An 18,925-nucleotide genomic window follows, 5' to 3' on the forward strand; every position below is an offset into this window, starting at 1 on the left:
CACCCAGCACCTCCCCTGTGCCAGCCCCAAGACACGACGAGACCAGGGGCACCTCCTGCTCCTGCTCCGTTGCCATCACCAGCCCCATCCCTCAGGCCACAGCAGCAAGGTCTTACTCGGGGGCTGGGATGCAGAACAGAGAAATCCACAGCAGAGCTGGGAGAGACAGAGCGAGTGCAGAGGCCCTCTCAACACCCAAGGGGCCAGCACGGCGCCAACCTACAAGGCAGGCACAGAAGCCCCAGCAAGCCCAGAGCCTCCCACCAGCCCAAACCTAGCCCCTCGCAGAGAGCCGCAGCACACCACCCCGCAGCAACCCGCCCAGCCCACCACAATAAAGGCACCCGGCCCCAGCCCGGCCTTTTATACCGACACCCGGTCACGTGACGTACGTCATCGCCGCGTGCGGCAACAAGATGGCGGCGGCGGCAGGGGTGGCTGCGGTGCAGGCGCGGTGGGTGCAGGGCTGGGGGCAGCGGCCCCGGAACTCTGTGAGGGCCCGGCTCGGGCCCTGGGGTCCTCTCGGTGGGGCGGGTTGGGAGCGGGCTGCGGCCCGAGGGGTCATCAGGGCTTCCCACCTCCGGTGCTGTTTTATGGAGTGTGGGAGCGGGACCGGGGACGGTTCGGGCTCCTCACGGGCTGTCTGGGGCTGCAGGTTCGTTGCCTCCAGGGAGCGGTTCCACGCCTACCTGAGGGCCAGCGGCGAGCATAGAGACGACGGAGAGGCTGAGGAGGAGGAGGAGGAAGAGGAAGAGGCTGGCAGTGAGCAGAGTGAACCCCCTGCGAAACGAGGGAGGCTGAGCGAGCATGGCCTGGGTGCAGAGAGCCAAGAGGGTGTTGGGGAAGGGGAGAATGTGCCTGTGGAGAGGAAGCGAGCCCGGGGGCAGAACAAGAGCAGGCCGTGCATGAAGCCGAACCACTACGAGAAGAGCAAGCTGTGCCCATCAGTAACACAGGTACGAAGTGGGGTCCTGCTCAGCTTTGCCCATGGGGGTTTGTTTATTTTTGGGTTTTGGAGAATGCATTCTGGAGGATTGAAGGCAGAGGTTGAAGCAAACTCCCAGCAGGAAGGCGCTGAGGCAGAACTGCTTCAGTTGACTTGTTGGGAGAACGTGTAACAGGGTGAGGCTGAACAGGACAAGGCAGCTTTTCCAAGGCCATAAAGCTAAAACATCTCCTCAAGTACTCAGTATGCCCCAGCATGTTCCGGAGAGCAGTTCATGGCATTCCCAACATCATCCACGGCCTGACAGACGTTCACTGCAGTTTTGTCCCCTCTCCAGCCCGGGGTGGACCCAGGCTCACGTCAGTGGTGGTAGAAGGTACAGGCATGCATGTGTGCAGGTGGAGGGCAGAGGTTTTAATCTCCCCTTTTACTATTTTCAGGGCTGTGCAGATAAGTGCTACTTTGGTCCACGGTGTCGCTTCCTTCATGACATCAGTGAATACATGGCCACGAAGCCGGCTGACCTAGGGCACAGCTGCGTGCTCTTTGAAACCTTTGGCAAGTGCATTTATGGCATCACCTGCCGCTTTGCCAAGGCCCACCTCGGGGATGGCTACCAAAACATCATCAACACAGACCTGACCAAGCAGTGGGAGGGGAAATCACTGGTGAGAAACAACCTCTCCAAGGACCTCCAGCACCAGCTGCGCAAGAAGAAATTTAGCTTCAAGAAGGCTGATGAGTACCTCCGCAGTCTGGCCAAGCCCCACAAAAACGGTGGGAAGGGAGGCAAAGCCCTGGGGTGCTCTGCAGAGCATCTGGAGGCGTCCAACTGCACAATGCCCCAGGAAGGCCTGGGAGACACCCCAGAATGTCTGGTGCTACCAGAGGAGGGAGGAGATCCCAAACAAGCTGCCTTGCAGAGTCCCATCCCCATAGAGGGTGAGGGGGAATGTCCCATCAAAACAGCTGGCTTGGTGACAGATGAAGATATTGTAAAGCTGCGGCCATGTGAGAAGAAGAAGGTGAGCAGTGAGAGTTTGGTCAAGGGCTGCTGTCTCTCATATCCCTGTCTAGTGGTTGAGATTGTCCTTAGGAAGACAGAAGAGACAGCTGGGTGAGAGGCAGGCAGAGGACAGAGCTGCTGTCCCCATGTTACTGTCATGAGAGGGGAAAGGAGTGGGCAGGTGAGCTGTTGGGACCATGGCAATGTTATTGGAAGGGTGAGAACTGAGATGAGATTCAGCCCCGTGAACGTGAAGGAGAGTAGGAGCTGAGCTCAGTGAGGGTGGAAATGATCTGCAGGGAAAGCTGGGGCTGGTAGATCTGCGTGTACTTCATGGTGCTCTCCAGCCCAGTATCACCTCCTTCCCCTCACCTCTGTCATGGTGTCTGTTAGCCAGTCTAGCATCCTGCTAAATCTCAAACTGCTTTGAGTTTTCTCCAAGCTGAGCAGTGAAAACAATTGAGCAGTTAAAGTTTCTGGTTCTTCTACTGAAATGTCAGGGAACAGTTGAGGTTCTTGAACAAAAACAGTGATTTTCTGGGTTTCCACTGAGTTTTTTTCAAGGCAGGTGATAAAATCACTGATTGGAATCTCCTCTGGTTTAACCACTGCTGGTTCAGCTCTGTTAACATGCTCCTCCATCCCTGGTTATTTTCCAGTTGGAAATCCAAGGCAAGCTCTACTTGGCTCCATTGACTACGGTAGGTAACTAAGTCAAAATTCGACTTCACCACATTTGGAACAGAGCAAATCTCCTGATTAACCTGTCTCTTTCAGTGTGGTAACCTCCCTTTCCGAAGGATATGCAAACGCTTTGGGGCAGACATCACCTGTGGAGAGATGGCTGTGTGCACAAACCTGCTTCAGGGCCAGTCCTCTGAGTGGGCTCTCCTGAAACGGCACCACACTGAAGACGTTTTTGGGGTGCAGGTAACTGCTGTCATCTTGATAGCCTGACAGATGATATTTCAGTTCTGAGGAGAAAAGTTGCTGCTTGAACTCATACAAACTGTCCCCCTTTGGTAGCTGGAGGGAGCGTTTCCAGACACAATGACCAAATGTGCAGAGCTCCTCAACCAGACAATTGATGTGGACTTTGTGGACATCAATGTTGGGTGTCCCATTGACCTGGTCTACAAGAAGGTAAGATGTTCTGCAGCACGTCCTGTTTCTGTCAATAGATACTTGTCTTTTGCCTCATCACCTGCTACCTTATCTGCTCCTGCCAGTTTGATCCAGACCTTCCAATTCACTTATGGACTCCAGTGAGGAGGCCCATAAGCTGTTCAAAGAGCAGAGGAGGATTGGCTGTCTCTTCTGTCTGGCAGCAGGCAGAAGCCAGGAGGGAAAAAGGTGTCTTTGTTGTTGAAGCATCCCCTTCATCTGAGTCTGGAGAAGTTACAAGTTTTAGTTACATTTCCTAAGTGGAGGGCTGCTTCTTTGTGCAAGGAGACTCTGGTGCAAAGTCTTCACAGTGCCACCTTTCTTTCTCCAGGGAGGAGGCTGTGCTCTGATGACTCGGACCAACAAGTTTGAACAGATTGTCCGAGGGATGAACTTGGTGAGTCAGAGCACCTGCTATCAGCAGGAGAAAAGCTGGTAAAGCAACCTCCTGCCCCAGCCTGGCCTCACTCTGCCCTCTCTGCAGGTGCTGGATGTCCCACTGACCGTGAAGATACGGACAGGGGTACAAGAAAAGATTAATGTGGCTCATAAAATAATCCCCAAGCTCCGGGAGTGGGGAGCATCCATGGTGACGGTATGGGGTTACTTGCTGTGACATAAAGATTGTTGGCTGGTGTCTGGGAAGCTCTGCTTGCATATCAGCCTAGAGCACAATGTGGGGGTGACCTTACCTCTTCCCCACAGCTGACTAGCTCTTCCAAATACCTTTGATCATCTGTGTACTACCTTTTAGTGATTTCTTCTAGTAAGACAAATTCAAATGCTCATATATATAGGACATTGTCCTCAATTGTCGTGAACCTTGTATCTATTACAAAAGGAGATGGCTGCTGCAGTGCTTTGAAACAGAAACTTCATTCAACTAAGCTACATTGTGGCAGGGCTGGGGACTCGCTTGCATGGGGATGAGTAGTTCCTACCCACAGTGAACATTCCATTTCACTGCAAATTGTCACTTCTTGCTCTGGCTTGCAAATAGCCCAGTCACTACTCAGAAAGCTTCCAGCGCTTTCTCAGCCCTGCTAACCACTTCTGTAGCCCAGTCTGTTAGCAGCTGGCTGGACTGTACACCTAGAAGAATCCTTTACCCCATCCTGTTGGTGTTGCTTTTGTTGAAGCATATTCCTCCAGTGTTCGCGTCCTACTATACTTCCTTTGTGGCTTTTGGTGAGGTCTCTATAACTTCTTTCCCCAGCTTCATGGCCGGTCCAGGGAACAGCGGTACACAAGGGTTGCTGACTGGGACTACATAGCAGAATGTGCTAAAATAGCAAGCCCCATGCCTCTTTTTGGTAAGCGTTGCTGGTTTATTGGGTCTGAGATGTGCTGCAATATCTGGTTTGAAACATATTATTTTAAAAACACGCACAACAAAACACAGGCCCCCAAGGACATTCAGCCAGGGGGAAAGGTTGGAGTGTCCCTACCACTGCCCATGACCCCACAGAGGGAATGAAGTGTGTGAGTCTTGTGCATTTCAGTTTTGCGGATGTGCTTGGGGCCAGAAGTGGTGAGGACTGAGCAAAGCAGGAGTGGAAGGGACAGGCAGGACACAAAACAACTTTTTAGCAGGTGCTTTCTCCTGTGGGCACCGTGGCACAGAGAGTCCTGGAGGGTAGGAGTCGGGAATGAAGAAGAAGAGAGGAGAAGGCTCTGTTCCTCCTTGTAATGGGAACATTAATCAGAAACATTCCTGCAAGTCTCTAAACATGAGTCCTGGAGCCTCTTTGGACAGTGTGGCTCCTGGACACAGTGTCCGTTCTGAATTTTATCCCATGTCTGGATTATCTCATCTTGACTTGCCCTGGTGCATCGCTTTGACCTCTGGCTTCTCTCTCCCTTCTGCACAGGAAACGGTGATATTTTGTCTTTTGAAGATGCTAATCAAGCCATGCAGATGGGTGTTTCAGGAATTATGATTGCAAGGCAAGTGGCTGCACTTCTTCCCCTTTGCTTCTGGGCCCTGTTGATGCAGGAGTAAGAAATCAATTAAAAAAATATCTAAACTAACACAAAACACGAGAAAAGTTTCCTCTTTGTGTAATTACTCTTTGAAACTTGGTACAGTCAGTGTATCTGTGGGAACTCATAGCAGCTTCCTGTTGAAATTGAAAGCTTTAAAGTAGCACTGGCTGGCAAATAAGAGCTGGAAAATCTTTTAAGTTGGTTGGTGTCTTCAGAAGCATCAGTCACAGGAATAACGATGCACATTTAATTTTGCTACAGAGGAGCGCTCATCAAACCATGGCTTTTTACTGAAATTAAGGAACAGAGACACTGGGATATTTCCTCCAGTGAGAGATTTGATATCCTTAAAGACTTCACCAACTATGGCCTTGAGCACTGGGGATCAGATACTCAGGGTGTTGAAAAGACCAGGAAGTTCCTGCTGGAATGGCTCTCATTTCTGTGCAGGTAATTGTGCCCAGCTGGGAGAATCTTTTCCACAGCAAGGCCACACCCTTTGAACAGCAGCACACAGTGTCATTAGCATTTATATTTCATTGTAGGTATATTCCAGTTGGATTATTAGAACACCTACCTCAGAAAATCAATGAGCGGCCACCTTACTACATTGGGAGAGACTATCTGGAGACGCTGATGGCAAGCCAAAATGTGGATGATTGGATTAAGATCAGGTAACAAAGCAATGCATTTCACTTAAATTGCTAGGTTGTGACATAGCAGAGCTCCACAAAGTCCCTGTGTCTGCATGCATCTGCCAAAGAGCAGTGATGACTCCTTCCCACAAGCTCAAGAGGCTATAAGAAATCAGCAAGGGTTAACTGGTGCTTTAATTGGAGGTTTTAAGCAAGCTTGGAGTTGCCATAAAGAGCTTTCAATCCCTGCGTCTGCCTCAGCAGCATTCAGTACCTGCTGCAAATCTAGAACAGCTGACCTCTCTCATGACACACTGTTCATCCTGGGACAATCGTAGGAACCAACAAAGGAGAGTGCAGTGATGGGATGGTCAGGCTTTCAGCTCTGTCTCTCTGCACTTTGTGCAGACAGTCCTGCTCGGCCAGGCTGCACAGATGCCAAACAGGAAAGCAGCCCCAATCCCCAGTTCAGAAGAACAGAGCATATCCCCCATTTTTCAGCATCTAATTTCTGAGTTTATGCAACAGAATGCAGGCAACTGCTTTTCCCCACATCTATGAGACCTCAGGTACTGGCTGGGAAGTGACTTAATAAGCTCACAGCCAGCTAAAATGAGAGCTCAGGCAGCACAGCCAGCTGCTATTTCCCATGTCATGGAAACAGATTAACAAAAATAGAGCATGGCTACAAGCTTCTCTATTTTTTGCTAATCCTCATCCATTTTGTTAGTATTGGGAACAGCTGCCTAAATGCAAATTACATTGAGTTTTAATCAGAATTTTAAAATGCCATTTTTCAAGCAGAACCTGCCCACACTAGGCTGTGCAAAACTTAGTAACCTGTGCTCTTTGCAGGGCCATGTAATAAACACAGCCATAAGAACTCACAATTTTGGATCAGATTAGGTTTATTTGTTAAAGCTCGCTTAGGAGCTGCTAAGGAGATTCTAACCCAAATCAGGAGTTCTCCAAGTCCTCTTTTGAGCTGTAGACTCACAGCTTCTCTCTATGCAATTATATGCCATGCTGGGATACTCTCTGCCGACATGTCTTATGGAAAGTTTTAGTGATGCTATGTTGAATGAGCATCCAGGAAATACATTAAGCCTCCTTGACTATACAGAAAATTACTCTGCACTGAAAACATAATGTGGGTTCCAAAGTGTGAAATAGTTGAAGTCTTAAGCTAGGATAACTCACAATAGCACTGGCTTACATCATTTTAGGATCCAACCTTAATGCTTTTTGGCACTAACAGAGTTTTGGCTCTGCACGAGCACAGCAAGAGGTGGGGAGGAGCTTTCAGAGGCTTGTGTTGATTCTAGGCATGTGGTTGCCAGCAGTGAGGCTGGCATTTGGATCACCAAACTTAGAAACCCATTTTGGCATTGACTCTCAGTGACTCCCCAGCAGCAAGGGCATTGCCAATACATGGAGCTTGCATCCCTCCCGTGCTGTGGTTCAGGTTAAAGCTCAGTGCTAGGGCAGTTGCATGCAGCAACACTTCACATTTTCAGGAAGGTAAAAGCTTGATTTGGATACGTGTGGCTGTAGTAGCCATTGCTGTAGAGCCAGGGGGCCATGCAGGTGGGTAGCAGTGGCTCTGCTGTACTAACATTACTTCTTTTTTTTTTTTTCCTTCAGTGAGCTGCTTCTGGGACCTGTTCCTACCAACTTTACCTTCCTGCCTAAACACAAGGCAAATTCCTACAGATAGGACTGATGAGGCTGTTTCCTATGGCATCAAGTCAAGGGAAAGCATTAATATGGTGGGTGTTTGCAGAGCAGGTTGCTCAGCTATGCAAAGAAATGAAATAAAGTTTTATGTTTTTAGAAGTGTGGTGGCTTTCTTGCCCTGAGCATCATTGCCTGCCACAAGTTGCACAGCAGATGGCCTTGCACTTGCGTAGTCTTGCAGCCAGAGGTGCCTCACTGACAGAGCAATCTGTTTAATTAAAAGGATACAGGCCAGAAGAGATCTTCAGCCTCCAGTTCACAGTGGGAGTTGTCCCAATCACCCCACTCCACATGCTCTTCACATTGTGGGAGCAAGAGGCCTCTGTTCCTACCAGGATATCCTTGGTAGTGCCAAATCCTTGTAGGGGGAAGGGTTGTACTGACACAATCCCTAGGGGTCCTGTAGATAACAAACAGACCCAGTGTCCCAGCATCTGATATTGTGCAGAGTTCTGTCCCTTCCTGGGAGCAGGCACAGGCACTTGCCATTTCTTGGATGTCAAGTGCCATGGGGAAGCATGGCGCCTCCAAGGGCTTTGCTGGGGGAGGGGGATGCAGAGCTGCTGTTTTTTCGTCAAAAACATTTCATCCTTTTTGTACAAAGGATGAATGAAAGCAGGGTGAGTGACACCGCATACATGACCTTCCCTAGCTCCCTCAAGGTCTTTCTCTAGGTTTGGATCACTTGAACAAACACAGCATGTGAAGGCTGCCAAGTAACAGAAAACAGCCACAAATGTACTCACTCTGTGGCATGAGGACTCACTCCATGGATGCAGCGTGTCAATGAGGGGCAGCCACAAGCCAGACAGCTCAGCTGAAGCAGCTTGTTCCTTTTCCTCCTAAAAAGCCTGCAGCTCACGCAAGGTAGAGCCATGCACCACAACAGTGGGTATTTCTTTCATGCTCAAAGAACATAGCTGTTTGAATGAGCTTCCTGAGCAAGCAGTGCTGAGTGGTTTTCCTGGTGGTGATGAGCAATGTTCACATGCTGCCTGGCATCGTTCTGCCACCAAGGAGCTCTGGCAGAGCTGAGGTTCAGGGCTCACAGGGCAGCGGAGCAGGTGGGAAGGAGCATACAGACCCCATTAGCTTCCCCATGGGTGGGTACAGCCTCACTGGACAGAAGGAAACAGAATGGGACCTCCAAAAAAAGTCTTTTGAAAAGCCACAGCTGCAAAATTTAAGCCAGGCAATCCTCACAAGGTGCCTTGAGCTGGGAGCACATGGGGAGCAGACACATTTAGGGGCAGTGGGTTCAAGGGCAGAGACAGGGTGGGAGGACAGGTGGCCTGTGGCAGAGCCCAGTACTCCTGGGCAGCTTTCCAAGGCAACTCTTGCTCAGCTGACACTCACACACTGATGCCAAGGCTCGCACCAAAAGTCATTAAATTAATGACATCCCTGTCCCAGCCTACATGGGAAACCTGTGCACCCATGTGCCTGGTGGAGGCTCTGGGCACACTGGAGGGTGGAGGCTGGGCAAAGTGGCAACAACAGACTTCTTAACCCAATGTCCCTCTGTGCCAGGCAGCAAACATCCCCACCAGCTCCACAACATCCTGGAACCCTAGATGGGGCTCCACACACAGCCCCAGACACGCACAGCCCTGCAGTGGGTGCAGCACCTGCGGGACCCTCTCGGACGTGTCCACAGCGCTGCCTGGCTCACCCTCAGCAGCCCACAGCCCCTGGCACAAAGGCTGTGACAACACCTTCGTTTGTCTTAGTTCTGCAGCAAAACTTTTGCTACTCGATAGGGGCTTCATCTGGGGCACACGGGTTCACAAGCACATTGAAAAGAAAAAAAGTGAGAAAAAAAAAAAAAAAAGGCAGCACGCGAAGAGGGAATAAACAGCATCTTCAGAAATATCTTCCAAAAGAAAGAGAGTGGTTTCCATTTCACAGCCAGTTTACCAACAATCTTGAGCACCCGTGGGTTCGCACAGGGCAACAACCCCCTCCAGCACACCCAGGCAGGGGAGGACCAAAGCTCTCGGCACCGCAGCCGGGCCGCCGCTGCACAAAAATGAGCAGCAAATGGCAAATGCAGGGAGAGGACACAGCGGCTGCAGGGCGCTGCTGCTGGGGTCTTCACCAGCATTCCAGCAGCTGCAGACAGTGCGAGCGCTCCATCTCCCGGCCGCGCCGCGCCTGCACCCGCTGGGGGTGTCCCCAGGTTGAGCTCTGCCGGGCCATGGATGCCCTCTCCCCCCCTCCGTCCCCACGCCCCGGACCTTACCAGGCTGTTCCTGTCCCCAGCAGCCCCACCCTGTCCCCACGCATCCCGCTGCAGACCCCAAAGGAGACTCACAGGTTGCTCCGGGCTGTATTTCATGAGGGCAACAAGCCCCAGGCTCTGCCCTATTAGCACCCTACAACTGCCTGCAGGTGTGGGGGCACCACGGCCCCGATTAACCCTTTCTCTCCTTGGGGAAGTTGGGGGGTGGGGTTGGAACACGGCAAGCCCTCACAGTCCTTCCTAGGAGACCCACAAACAGAAGCAGCCAGACCCTGAGTCGTAACCAGCCATGGCGCTGCCAGCCCCATGGCACCCACCCCGCGGCCACCAGCGCCCCCAGGCACCCTGGCCCCTTCAGCCATTCATCCTCACCCAAAACTTCTACCCTGCAGGTAGGGTCCGGCCCTGCAGCCCACAGATGCCCGATGGCAAACTTTGCACCCCTTCCTCCATCGCATCCTGCCCTCCTCCTCTTGCCCCCACCCTGGTTCGGGAGGTGACTGATGGTGGTTCCTTGTCTCTCTCTCTTCCAGGCTTGCCTAACCCCAGACTGGAGCACCCCTTCCAGGCACCCCCAGCTATGGTGGCACCCAGCATGCCCCGGGCCCCCCCTCCAGGTTTGGTGTCCCCGTGTCTCCAACAGTGTATGGGCTCAGCAAGCCCAGGGCAGCCTGGGGAGGGAGGAGAGGGGGATGTCCAAGGAGCATCCCCCCCCACTCCCCAAGCTCCTACATCTCCCACCTGACCCCGCAGGTCTCCAGATGGCTCCATGCGGCTGCTTCTTTGACCCCCGCGTCTTCCACATAGAGTGGACCACCACCAACCTCCCCTCACCAGCAACCTTCACGCTTGTTGGCTCCGCTTCGCTGCCCAGCACTGCCCAACGGGGTCCCCAGAGCTGCGAGGCATCCCCAGCCTGGGTTCCCCCCCTGCAGCTCTTCATGCCCTATGACCCTCAGGGGAAGGTGGTGGTCCCTGCCCCCCCGGTGATGCCACCATCCTTCCCCAGCTTCCAGCACCTGGAGGGTCAGCTCCAGCAGATGAAACTCTCCAGCACAGCTGTCCCCATGGAGGCATCCATGGGTGGGGGCACCCCCCTGGGTAGCAATGACCCTGAGGACAGCAGCATCCCCCTGAACGGTGACAACCCTGCTGATGGTGACGCAGCCCTGGGCAACTCCATCATTCCTCATACCCAAGCAATGGGGCATGCCCCAGAGAGCCCCATGTCGCTGCCTGAAGAGGTGCTGCTGGAGGAGGCCATGAGGCTCTTTGACTGTTCTCTGGGGGCAGGGGAGTGCAGCCAGGACAGTCCCAGCAGTGTCCCCATACCTGAGGACCCCAGTGACACCAACAGCTCCAACCCCTGCTATGATATCAGCTCGCTCTGGCTGCCTGAGGAGATGCTCTCCTCTGACTACAGCATCCCCGAGGCCTCCAATGCCATCCTGAGCATGGAGCACCTTGAGGAGATCAGGCTGAACCTGGAAGAGCCACAGTGGGACCTGCCACTACTGCTGTCACCACAGGACAACGCATTTCATCCCAACACCAAGCTGGAAAAGCGAGGGAAAAAGCGGCGGAACAGATCATTGCCAAAAAAAGGCAGCAAGCCCAAAGCCTCCACAGCCAGTGCTGGGGTGGGAGGGCAGCACTAAAGCCATTGTAGGGGTGGGAGGGACTGGGATAAGGAGGAAGGGGATAAGGATGTAGTAGGGTAGCTTTTGTCTCTCCCGCCCCAAAAAAAAAGTTAATTATTCAGAACTTCATAGGACTCCATGCCTGTGAGGGTGGAGGAAATGCAGAGACAGCAGGAAATGGCAGAGGTACAAAATCAACACTGAGCCCCAAATGAGAGCCACCAAACCATCCCCAGGATGAAGCCATAACCAGCAAGGCAGACAAATGTAGAAGGTGGACCTCCCAGTCCCTTTGGGAGGGGGGAGCTCTTTGGTGGGACAGGCCAGGACAGACAGGTACATGCAGGACTCACAAACACAGCCCCACATTGGAAGTAGCATCCCCAGTGCTGCACTGAGCCCCTGGAATGAGAACGGGGGAAAAAATAAATAAATAAATCCTTCACATTGAGCACAGCCAGTATCCTCTCTTGTAGGGGCAAGGGTCAATACAAAGCCCTTATAGACCTCAAGGTAACTCCCATTCTTGGGTCCCACCAGACTCAGCTCCAGAGCCTGGCTCATCCTCACTGCTGCAGGAAAATAACCCCAAATGACCCAAAGAATGGCAAGGGATGGAGTTGCTGGCAGGCAACTCCCTTCTTCCCTTGTCTGGCTGCACCTTGGACAGCCACAACACCAGGAAAGTAAGGAAAAAGACATCAAGGAAAAAACATCCTAAATAAATCACTGCCACAACCAGAAATTGCCTGGAAACTTCATCTCACTTTATTGAACATTTCACATCCGAGCTCTACAACTTTACACCAATGCATGCAACAGCACCTTCAGGAGGCAGCACTGTCCTGCCATGCTCATGCAGGAGCTCTCAGTGTCCCCATTGTCACTGGCCCCAGGGACATGGGGGGACCCAACATGACAGAATCCCGGCAGCATCACCCAGAGCTGGCCTGGACCCTGGCAGGAGTGGTGGCTGCTGGCCTGAGCATGGCACTGGGTTCTTCTGGTGCTCAGTGTCTCAGCTCACACCCTGCTCTGCCCTGAGCATCCTCACCCCCAAAACAGCTGCACTGCCACTGCCCACGGCTCTCTGGGCCACAAAGTTATTCTTCTTGACACAATAAGGAAAAACAAAACCAAAAATAATCCCCAAACCATAACACAAAGGAGTCTTAGTGCTTGAGGACCAGTTTTCCTCTCCCAATGCTTTTGTAGAAGCCCTTGGTGCCATCAGGCCCATGTGGCAGGCGAAGCACACCAGCACAGAGGCCGAGGGACTCTGATACCTGCTTCACAGCCAGGGGATTGCCAGGAGGTGATTTGGCATCCAGAGAGGGGCCAGGGGTTGTGCTGCCACCCCAGGGTGTCCACGCACCTATCCCGCTCCCCCAGCCAAAATCGAGGCCCTGGGAGCTCTCAGGGCTGGAGCCAAGGCCAAAGCAGCCACCAGTGCTCAGCTCTGTGGTTAGTGGAGGAAAGACCTTGCTGGCGAGGAGCGATCTGGCAAAGGTGCTGCCAAAGGAGCCAGGCTTGAAGCCACTGTGGCCATCAGGCCTGGAGGGCGTTGAGAGGAGGAGAGGCAACGAGGCCTGGGCCGTGTCTGACTCCAGGGAGCTGCATAGCAAGGAGTCCTCAAGGCTGTAAGGGAACATCTCAGCCGCCGCTGCCTGTGCCTTCCATCCTAGCGTCTCCTCCACTGCCACTGCCTCCCTCTCAGTCACACTTTTCTTTGAGCCCTTCCCTGAGAGCCGTACCACCCGTATGCTTGCGGAGCCAGGGCGGCTCAGGTCCTCAAAGGCCCTGCGGGCACTCTCCAAGCTCTCGTACTCCACCAGTGCACAGCAGCGACTCAGCAGCTCAGGGAAGCGCACTGTGTATTTCCGTACATCTGAGGGCAGCTTCCTGCCCGGCCGCAGGATGCGGATGGAGGTGATTGCACCAAAGGGGCTGAACATCCTCGTGATGGTCTCGATGAAGTTCTTCTGGAGTGGCAGCAGCATACCCAGCTCCTGAGGCAGCGGGTCCCAAGCCAGAAGCAATTTGCTGGGGGGGATGCTCAGCAGGGACTCTGGGAGGGGGACCCGCCGCCTCACTTTGGTGCCCTCCTCATTCACTTCCAGCAGCTCCGAGAACTGTAGGGCGTAAAGTGTGAGCCGCCAGTCGCGTGTCAGGTACTTCACCTGTGGTGAAAAGGAGGCTGCTGCATTCCCTGGCAGTCCAGGCAGGCTGCAGCCCCCTCACCCCAAAGTCACAGCAGGGCAATGTCGCCCTTCACCCAACTACTGCTGGGGATTAGAGAAGATTCCCAAGGACCCCAGTAATAAGCCACAGCTCCCCTGTACTCCATGCCACCAGTGCTTCCTCACAGTGCTCTCGTCCAACTAAGGCCTCCACGTGGAGGCTGCCTCCTGCCGTAACCAGCCTACCTTCTTGAAGGACGTGAGCAACTTGATGCTGACAAAGCCCATCTTGTTCTTCTGGACGTGCTTCAGGAGGAAGGCATCCTTGGCCAGGTTCTCGTCAGAGAGGTAGAACTCTACCTGGGACACAATCCTCCGGACCAGCTGTGGGTCAGGGACAGAGTAGCTGCAGTCGAACAGGTCAGCACCCAAAGCATTGCTCACATCACAGAAGCTCCTGGGGGAGCAACAGGGACACGGGTGTGAATTGGTGGCCTTCAGGATGCACAGCACCGCCCTGTCCCAGCAGCAACAGCACAGGTGGCAAAGGTGCCAGGAAGGCCTAGGCCCATCGGCCTGGGAGCCACAAACCTAAACCCATCCCAGATAAGGGTCTTGGGATAAGCACAAAGCAAGACTAGGGCTCACCCCCCCACACACACACACATCCCCATGGCCACACACCCACTGAAGCTCTTGAAGAAGTCATCCTGGCCGAGCAGGGCGAGTGAGCGGCTCCGAGACGGAAGGAGATGCAGCCCAGGGAAGGAATTTCTTTGCGCTGGCAGAGTGGTGCTGCAGCCAGGCTGGGAACCGAGCCCCAGGGCCACCACAGAACTACGCGATGACATGGTCCTTCATCTGGGACACCACACAGGAAAAGGGTGGTGCTGGGGTGGTTTCTGGTCACAGGCAGCCCCAGGGCAGAGCACAGCCCCTGGGCGGCAGACCCAGCCAAGGGATGGGGGAGAGGGGGCAGCCCTGTGCCGTGCCCTTACCCGCTTGACACGGTAGAGGGGAAGAGTGGGAAGTCCTGGCACTACATCCTAGAGAGCTGCAGGCAGCAGACCCCCAGCCCTCGCACCTCCAAACTAAGGCTCCTAAAAGACAGAGGAGGAGGAGGGAGAAGAAAAGAAAAAAGAGAAAGAAAAACCCCTGGGGGGTTCTCAGGCTGCTGGTTTATAAAAGCAACTGACCAGAAGGGGCCCAGCAGTCAGGACCATGACTGGCTGAGCCCCACGAAGTGCCAGCTGAAGCATATCTGAGGGTTAAGCAGCTCCAGCTGAGCCCCATGAGCTCTGCAGGTGCTGGGATGGGGAGGCAGAAGAGGGGCAGGCAGGACCCCACTGCAAGAGGCATCTCAGCTCCAGCCTCAGTTTCCCTGTCTTGTGCAGGGACAGTAACAAACACGCACAAGGAGGGTTCAGCCCTGGGCAGTGCTCAAGCTCCTAGTGCTGCCAGGGTGACAGACAAAGGTCTTCTGCCTTTTACCCCATGCCAATGAGAGGAAGCAGAAAATCCCCTAAAAAGGGTTGAAGCCTGGGCCATGCAATCCCCAGGAGGAGTGACACCTTGGGGCAGGATGGCCCACGGCTTCAGTAAGAGGTGGGGAAGGAGGCTGGGGATGAAACTCATCCCTGTGGCTTAAGCCTTTGATAAGGGCTGCCCACCTCTTGATGGGGCCTGATCCAGCTGCACCTTAGCCCATCTGTCCAGAGGGAGAGGGAAGGGAGCGAGAAGAATGCAGGGAGCCTTCCCCTTCCTGAGGCATTAGAGCAGGAATGATCCCATCCTTAATCACATCCCTGTTCCCCACCTCCTTTCAGTGATTAAAGAAGAAATGGGACCACCACAACTATTGTACAGGCCTGAGCATTTCATATATGTTTATTGCTATTCAGGTTTAGTTGGGAATTTTGTGCACGTGGAGTTTAGGTGGTTATCCAGACTCCTTGCACGGTGCGGCACTGTTCCAGAGCATCTTGCTTGCATGTCCGTGGTGAGCAGGAGGTGGCTGGCTTCAGTCGGTAGGGGCTGCAAAGAAGAGCCAATGCACCAGCTGGAGTTTTCACACTCTGTGGGAGCAGGGGAGTATCAGACTTGGTTGCTCAGTTGTTTTTTTTGACCATTTGATCTCATCGGCAGGATCTGAAGTGCAGACACTGACCCAGGGAGTATTCATTGTCATTATTTACAAATATATCCAGCTTTCTCATTTGTCTCCTGCTACTTTGATATGAGACATTTACAGACAGACATCACCCTGACAGACAAAAGCACAGGACAGTAAGAGGGAAAGATGTGCCACTGTACACACTTTCTTTTTACTTTCCATTAGCATTTTTTTTAAAGTGTCACAAGTACCTTAGTACCACTCTGAATGAGTAAATATTATATTTGGATAGAATATACTCTGATATGCAAATGTACACGAGGCCCCTGGAAAAGCTCACATCAAATGCTGTATAAAACGTCATTACAAATAATTATAATAAAAGCTATTTATGACACAGCCTTTATTCAGACAGGTTTGCCCTGGGGCTTTGTTTTTGCAGTTTGGCTTGATGACAGCCCCCCCACCAGCCCCACCATTAGCGACCACATGGACCTCATGGAATCAGAGCCCTGCCTCAGCCCTGCAGGAGCCAGTGCAGCAACAGCGTGGGAGCAGGAGAAGCGAAGCAGCAAGGGAAACGCCACTGTGGTGCTGAGCATGGTGCTGGCCAGGGCCCACAGAGAGCCCCTTGCTGCTGCAGGGCCAGGGCTGAGCACTGCGGGAAGCAGGCACACTGCCTGCCCTAAGGCACTGCGGTCGCACACCCCTCGCCCACTCCCTGGACACAGGCCCACTATTTTTGCAAGACTTTAAGCAAGAATTGTACAGAACCTGCTGGGAGCTCAGGGTGTGGGATCATCCCTTCTGCATGGGTACCCTGGTGAGGATGGGGATACCCCCGTCTCATGGTCATGGGCATCAGAACCAGCTTTGTGGCCAGCTGCTGCGTCCTCAGAGTTCTTTGGTATCTTGAGTTGGCCTGACAGTGTCCCAGGATCATTCACAGATGGAACACACAGCTGGCAAGACACAGGTGCAGTGGGGAGTGCTCGTCCCATAGTCCCATAGTCCAGAGCATGTCGTGTACTGCTCAGCAGGGACCAGGTCACGGCACAGCCTGGAGTCCCACGGGTGGGTTCATGAGATGCACAGTATGTGTGTGCCCAGCACAAACGATTTGGCAAAGTCAGAGCCAGGACAGCATGTCTTGAAAGTCTGTAGGAGAAGGGTTAGGCATTTTTCCTTCGTCTTGGGCACTGATTGGTTCAATTTTGTATCACAGTGAAGTCTGAGAAGTGGGGAAGGAACCCAAACCACCTTCCCTGAAAGAGAAAGCCTCATGTGCCCCTCCATCATCCCCCCGTTTGGCTGGGCACAGCCTCTCCTCACCAGGCACATCCAATTCATCATGAACCATGTAGGCTTTCCACTCTCTTTAGCAGACTTTTACCTTCACTCTCCACTCAGCAGCCATGCTACTGCTGCTGCTGGCAGAGAGCAGGGTGCAGGCAGGCGTCCATCCCACGCACTCTTCGCACACGGACGAAGCACAGCCCCCTCCCACCGCCCACCCCAGCTCACCACCCACAGCCCTTCCTCAAACAGCAGTAAACATATAGAGAAACTAAGAGGCACTAGTAGCGCAGACCCGGGGAGACTCAGGCTTGCAGATCAAACCTCGTCCAGCCAGAGAAAAGCCAAGTCCCCGTGTTAGATCTCTTGTAGCGAGTGGCCAGCGTCGCTGCGTTCTCGCTTCACAAGTGGCTCCCCCATGCTCCGGGAATCCGTGTCCACCTCACTGCCCAGATCACTGATGTCATCTGCAAAGGACAGGGCTCAGACTCAGAGCGGTCCCTAGGGACAAGAGGTCCTTTTTCCCAATGGAGTGGGGTGGAAGAGCAAGCACAAGGTTCCCCCTCCCACAGTGACTCAACCCCGGCCCCACAGGACTTCCCTCAAGGGAGAGGAGGTACCTTTGTCCAGCAGTGTTGGGGACATGGATGTGAGGTCACTGAACTGAAAGAGAAAGGTGTTACAAGTTAAGTGAGGATTATGGACACCCAAGGCACCTGCTGGCATCTGTTTCCAAGCAATTCTAACAAACAATTTAAGCACTCAGGAGAAACCACAAGCAGTGCCAGTGGCAAAAAGCAGAAACAAAAACAACCACTTATTTTGGGGATAAGTCTGCTGCTCTCATTTAAACCTCTGGGCAAATATACAACACAAAAATCCAGGACAGGGTCAAGTTCTTGGAAAAGGGCATAAGGAGAAAGTGTTCTGTCTCCCACGTCATGATCAAGTGCTGCCACAAACCCCTGGCCAGGGCACTGCACAAGGATGTTGCCACTTCTCCAGCTCTCTGCACATCAGGCAGCTGCTCAGATGTGCCAGCTTTCACCCGTCCTGGATTCTACCAGCACTCCAACTCCACACAGCTCTATGCAAAGTCCTTTCATTCATGCCAGGAAAGTGCTTTGGCTTGCAAGGCCACGGTACCAAGTGATACCAGAGAGCTGGTGACATATTTGGTTCTGGAGATGTGTTGTCTCCCTCTGTGGTAAGGTCTGAAACTAAAGTACTGTAACAATAATGCTGGAAAGTCATGCAGCGTTGAGCAGCAGAAGGAACTGAAGACAGCAGGAATTTTGTGAGCAATGGAAATGGAAGAATGCAATTCAGTGTCTTTTGCTAGGAAGAATCAGCCTCCTCCTGGAGAACAGAAATACTGCAAATGTTTAATGAAGGAGAAGCAAAACCTAAGGGATGAAAGCCTCCCACAGCTAGGTCTTGCTGGAAGCTACTCTCTTGTTTTCATGTTTCTTTAATATCAATGAAGACAGAGGTTTTGCAGGGAATAGTGGGAACAGCGGGGATAGTGGGAATTCACATTCACATTCATTTCTTCTTTCCATGGAAAGAGGAAAACAGGATGAGCTTCAAGGAGCAAATGAGATCAGTTTTAATCTAACAGTAGTTTCTTTATTGCTTTCACGGGTTGACCTTTTAAATCTGGGCATTTCAGAATGAAAAGTTGAAAGCAGCTAGGCAGGGCAGGACCTGTTTGCAAACCAGACACCATGCTTACTGTCTGACTTGTAACGAAAAAAATAGAAATAAAAATAAAAAACTGAAAAGCCAAACACCTATCATTTATTCCTCTTCTTCACATCAAAAATTGAGAGAGTGGCTGACTGTGCATGTAGCTCTGGGGTTTGCAGAGGGGTCTGAAGAAGTTACATGCACAGAGCCAATGAAAATTGTAGGGAAGGCAAATTTTGGACATTTTGCTTTTGGTTAGGTTTTGTGTTTGATGCGACTTAGCTATGGCAG

At 52.6% G+C, this 18,925-nt stretch overlaps 3 protein-coding genes across 7 annotated transcripts in view; 1 reads left to right on the forward strand and 2 right to left on the reverse strand.

Annotated features, from left to right (window-relative positions):
* Positions 1 to 416: 416 nt before the first annotated feature.
* DUS3L (dihydrouridine synthase 3 like) lies at positions 417 to 7,573 on the forward strand (the record flags this gene model as incomplete). Its single annotated transcript, XM_084302536.1, has 13 exons — positions 417 to 454; positions 656 to 956; positions 1,387 to 1,971; positions 2,612 to 2,653; positions 2,730 to 2,882; positions 2,979 to 3,095; positions 3,448 to 3,513; positions 3,601 to 3,711; positions 4,333 to 4,429; positions 4,988 to 5,063; positions 5,364 to 5,552; positions 5,648 to 5,776; positions 7,382 to 7,573. The coding sequence occupies 13 exons, from the start codon at positions 417 to 419 to the stop codon at positions 7,452 to 7,454; spliced, it is 1,977 nt and encodes a 658-aa protein (XP_084158662.1). The 3' UTR covers positions 7,455 to 7,573.
* Positions 7,574 to 12,528: 4,955 nt separating this feature from the next.
* Positions 12,529 to 14,387, reverse strand: LOC311219445 (la-related protein 6-like; the record flags this gene model as incomplete). Its single annotated transcript, XM_084302583.1, has 3 exons — positions 12,529 to 13,536; positions 13,783 to 13,993; positions 14,221 to 14,387. 3 exons carry the CDS (start codon positions 14,385 to 14,387, stop codon positions 12,529 to 12,531), a joined length of 1,386 nt encoding a protein of 461 aa, XP_084158709.1.
* Positions 14,388 to 15,439: 1,052 nt separating this feature from the next.
* Positions 15,440 to 18,925, reverse strand: part of RFX2 (regulatory factor X2) — a 61,142-nt gene continuing 57,656 nt past the window's right edge. For 4 of the 5 annotated variants that reach the window (XM_084302919.1, XM_084302918.1, XM_084302917.1 and 1 more), the window contains 3 exons: positions 17,566 to 17,608; positions 17,270 to 17,412; positions 15,440 to 16,914 (listed from right to left, as the gene is read on the reverse strand). In XM_084302919.1, coding sequence (XP_084159045.1) covers positions 17,303 to 17,412; positions 17,566 to 17,608 — 153 coding nt within the window. In that variant the 3' untranslated portion in view covers positions 15,440 to 16,914; positions 17,270 to 17,302. The remainder of the gene's footprint in view (positions 16,915 to 17,269; positions 17,413 to 17,565; positions 17,609 to 18,925) is intronic. The other variant, XR_014619191.1, reaches the window with a different exon arrangement.

Source organism: Netta rufina (assembly GCF_964035555.1).
Source record: "Netta rufina genome assembly, chromosome: 28".
NCBI classification, from domain to species: Eukaryota; Metazoa; Chordata; class Aves; order Anseriformes; family Anatidae; genus Netta; species Netta rufina.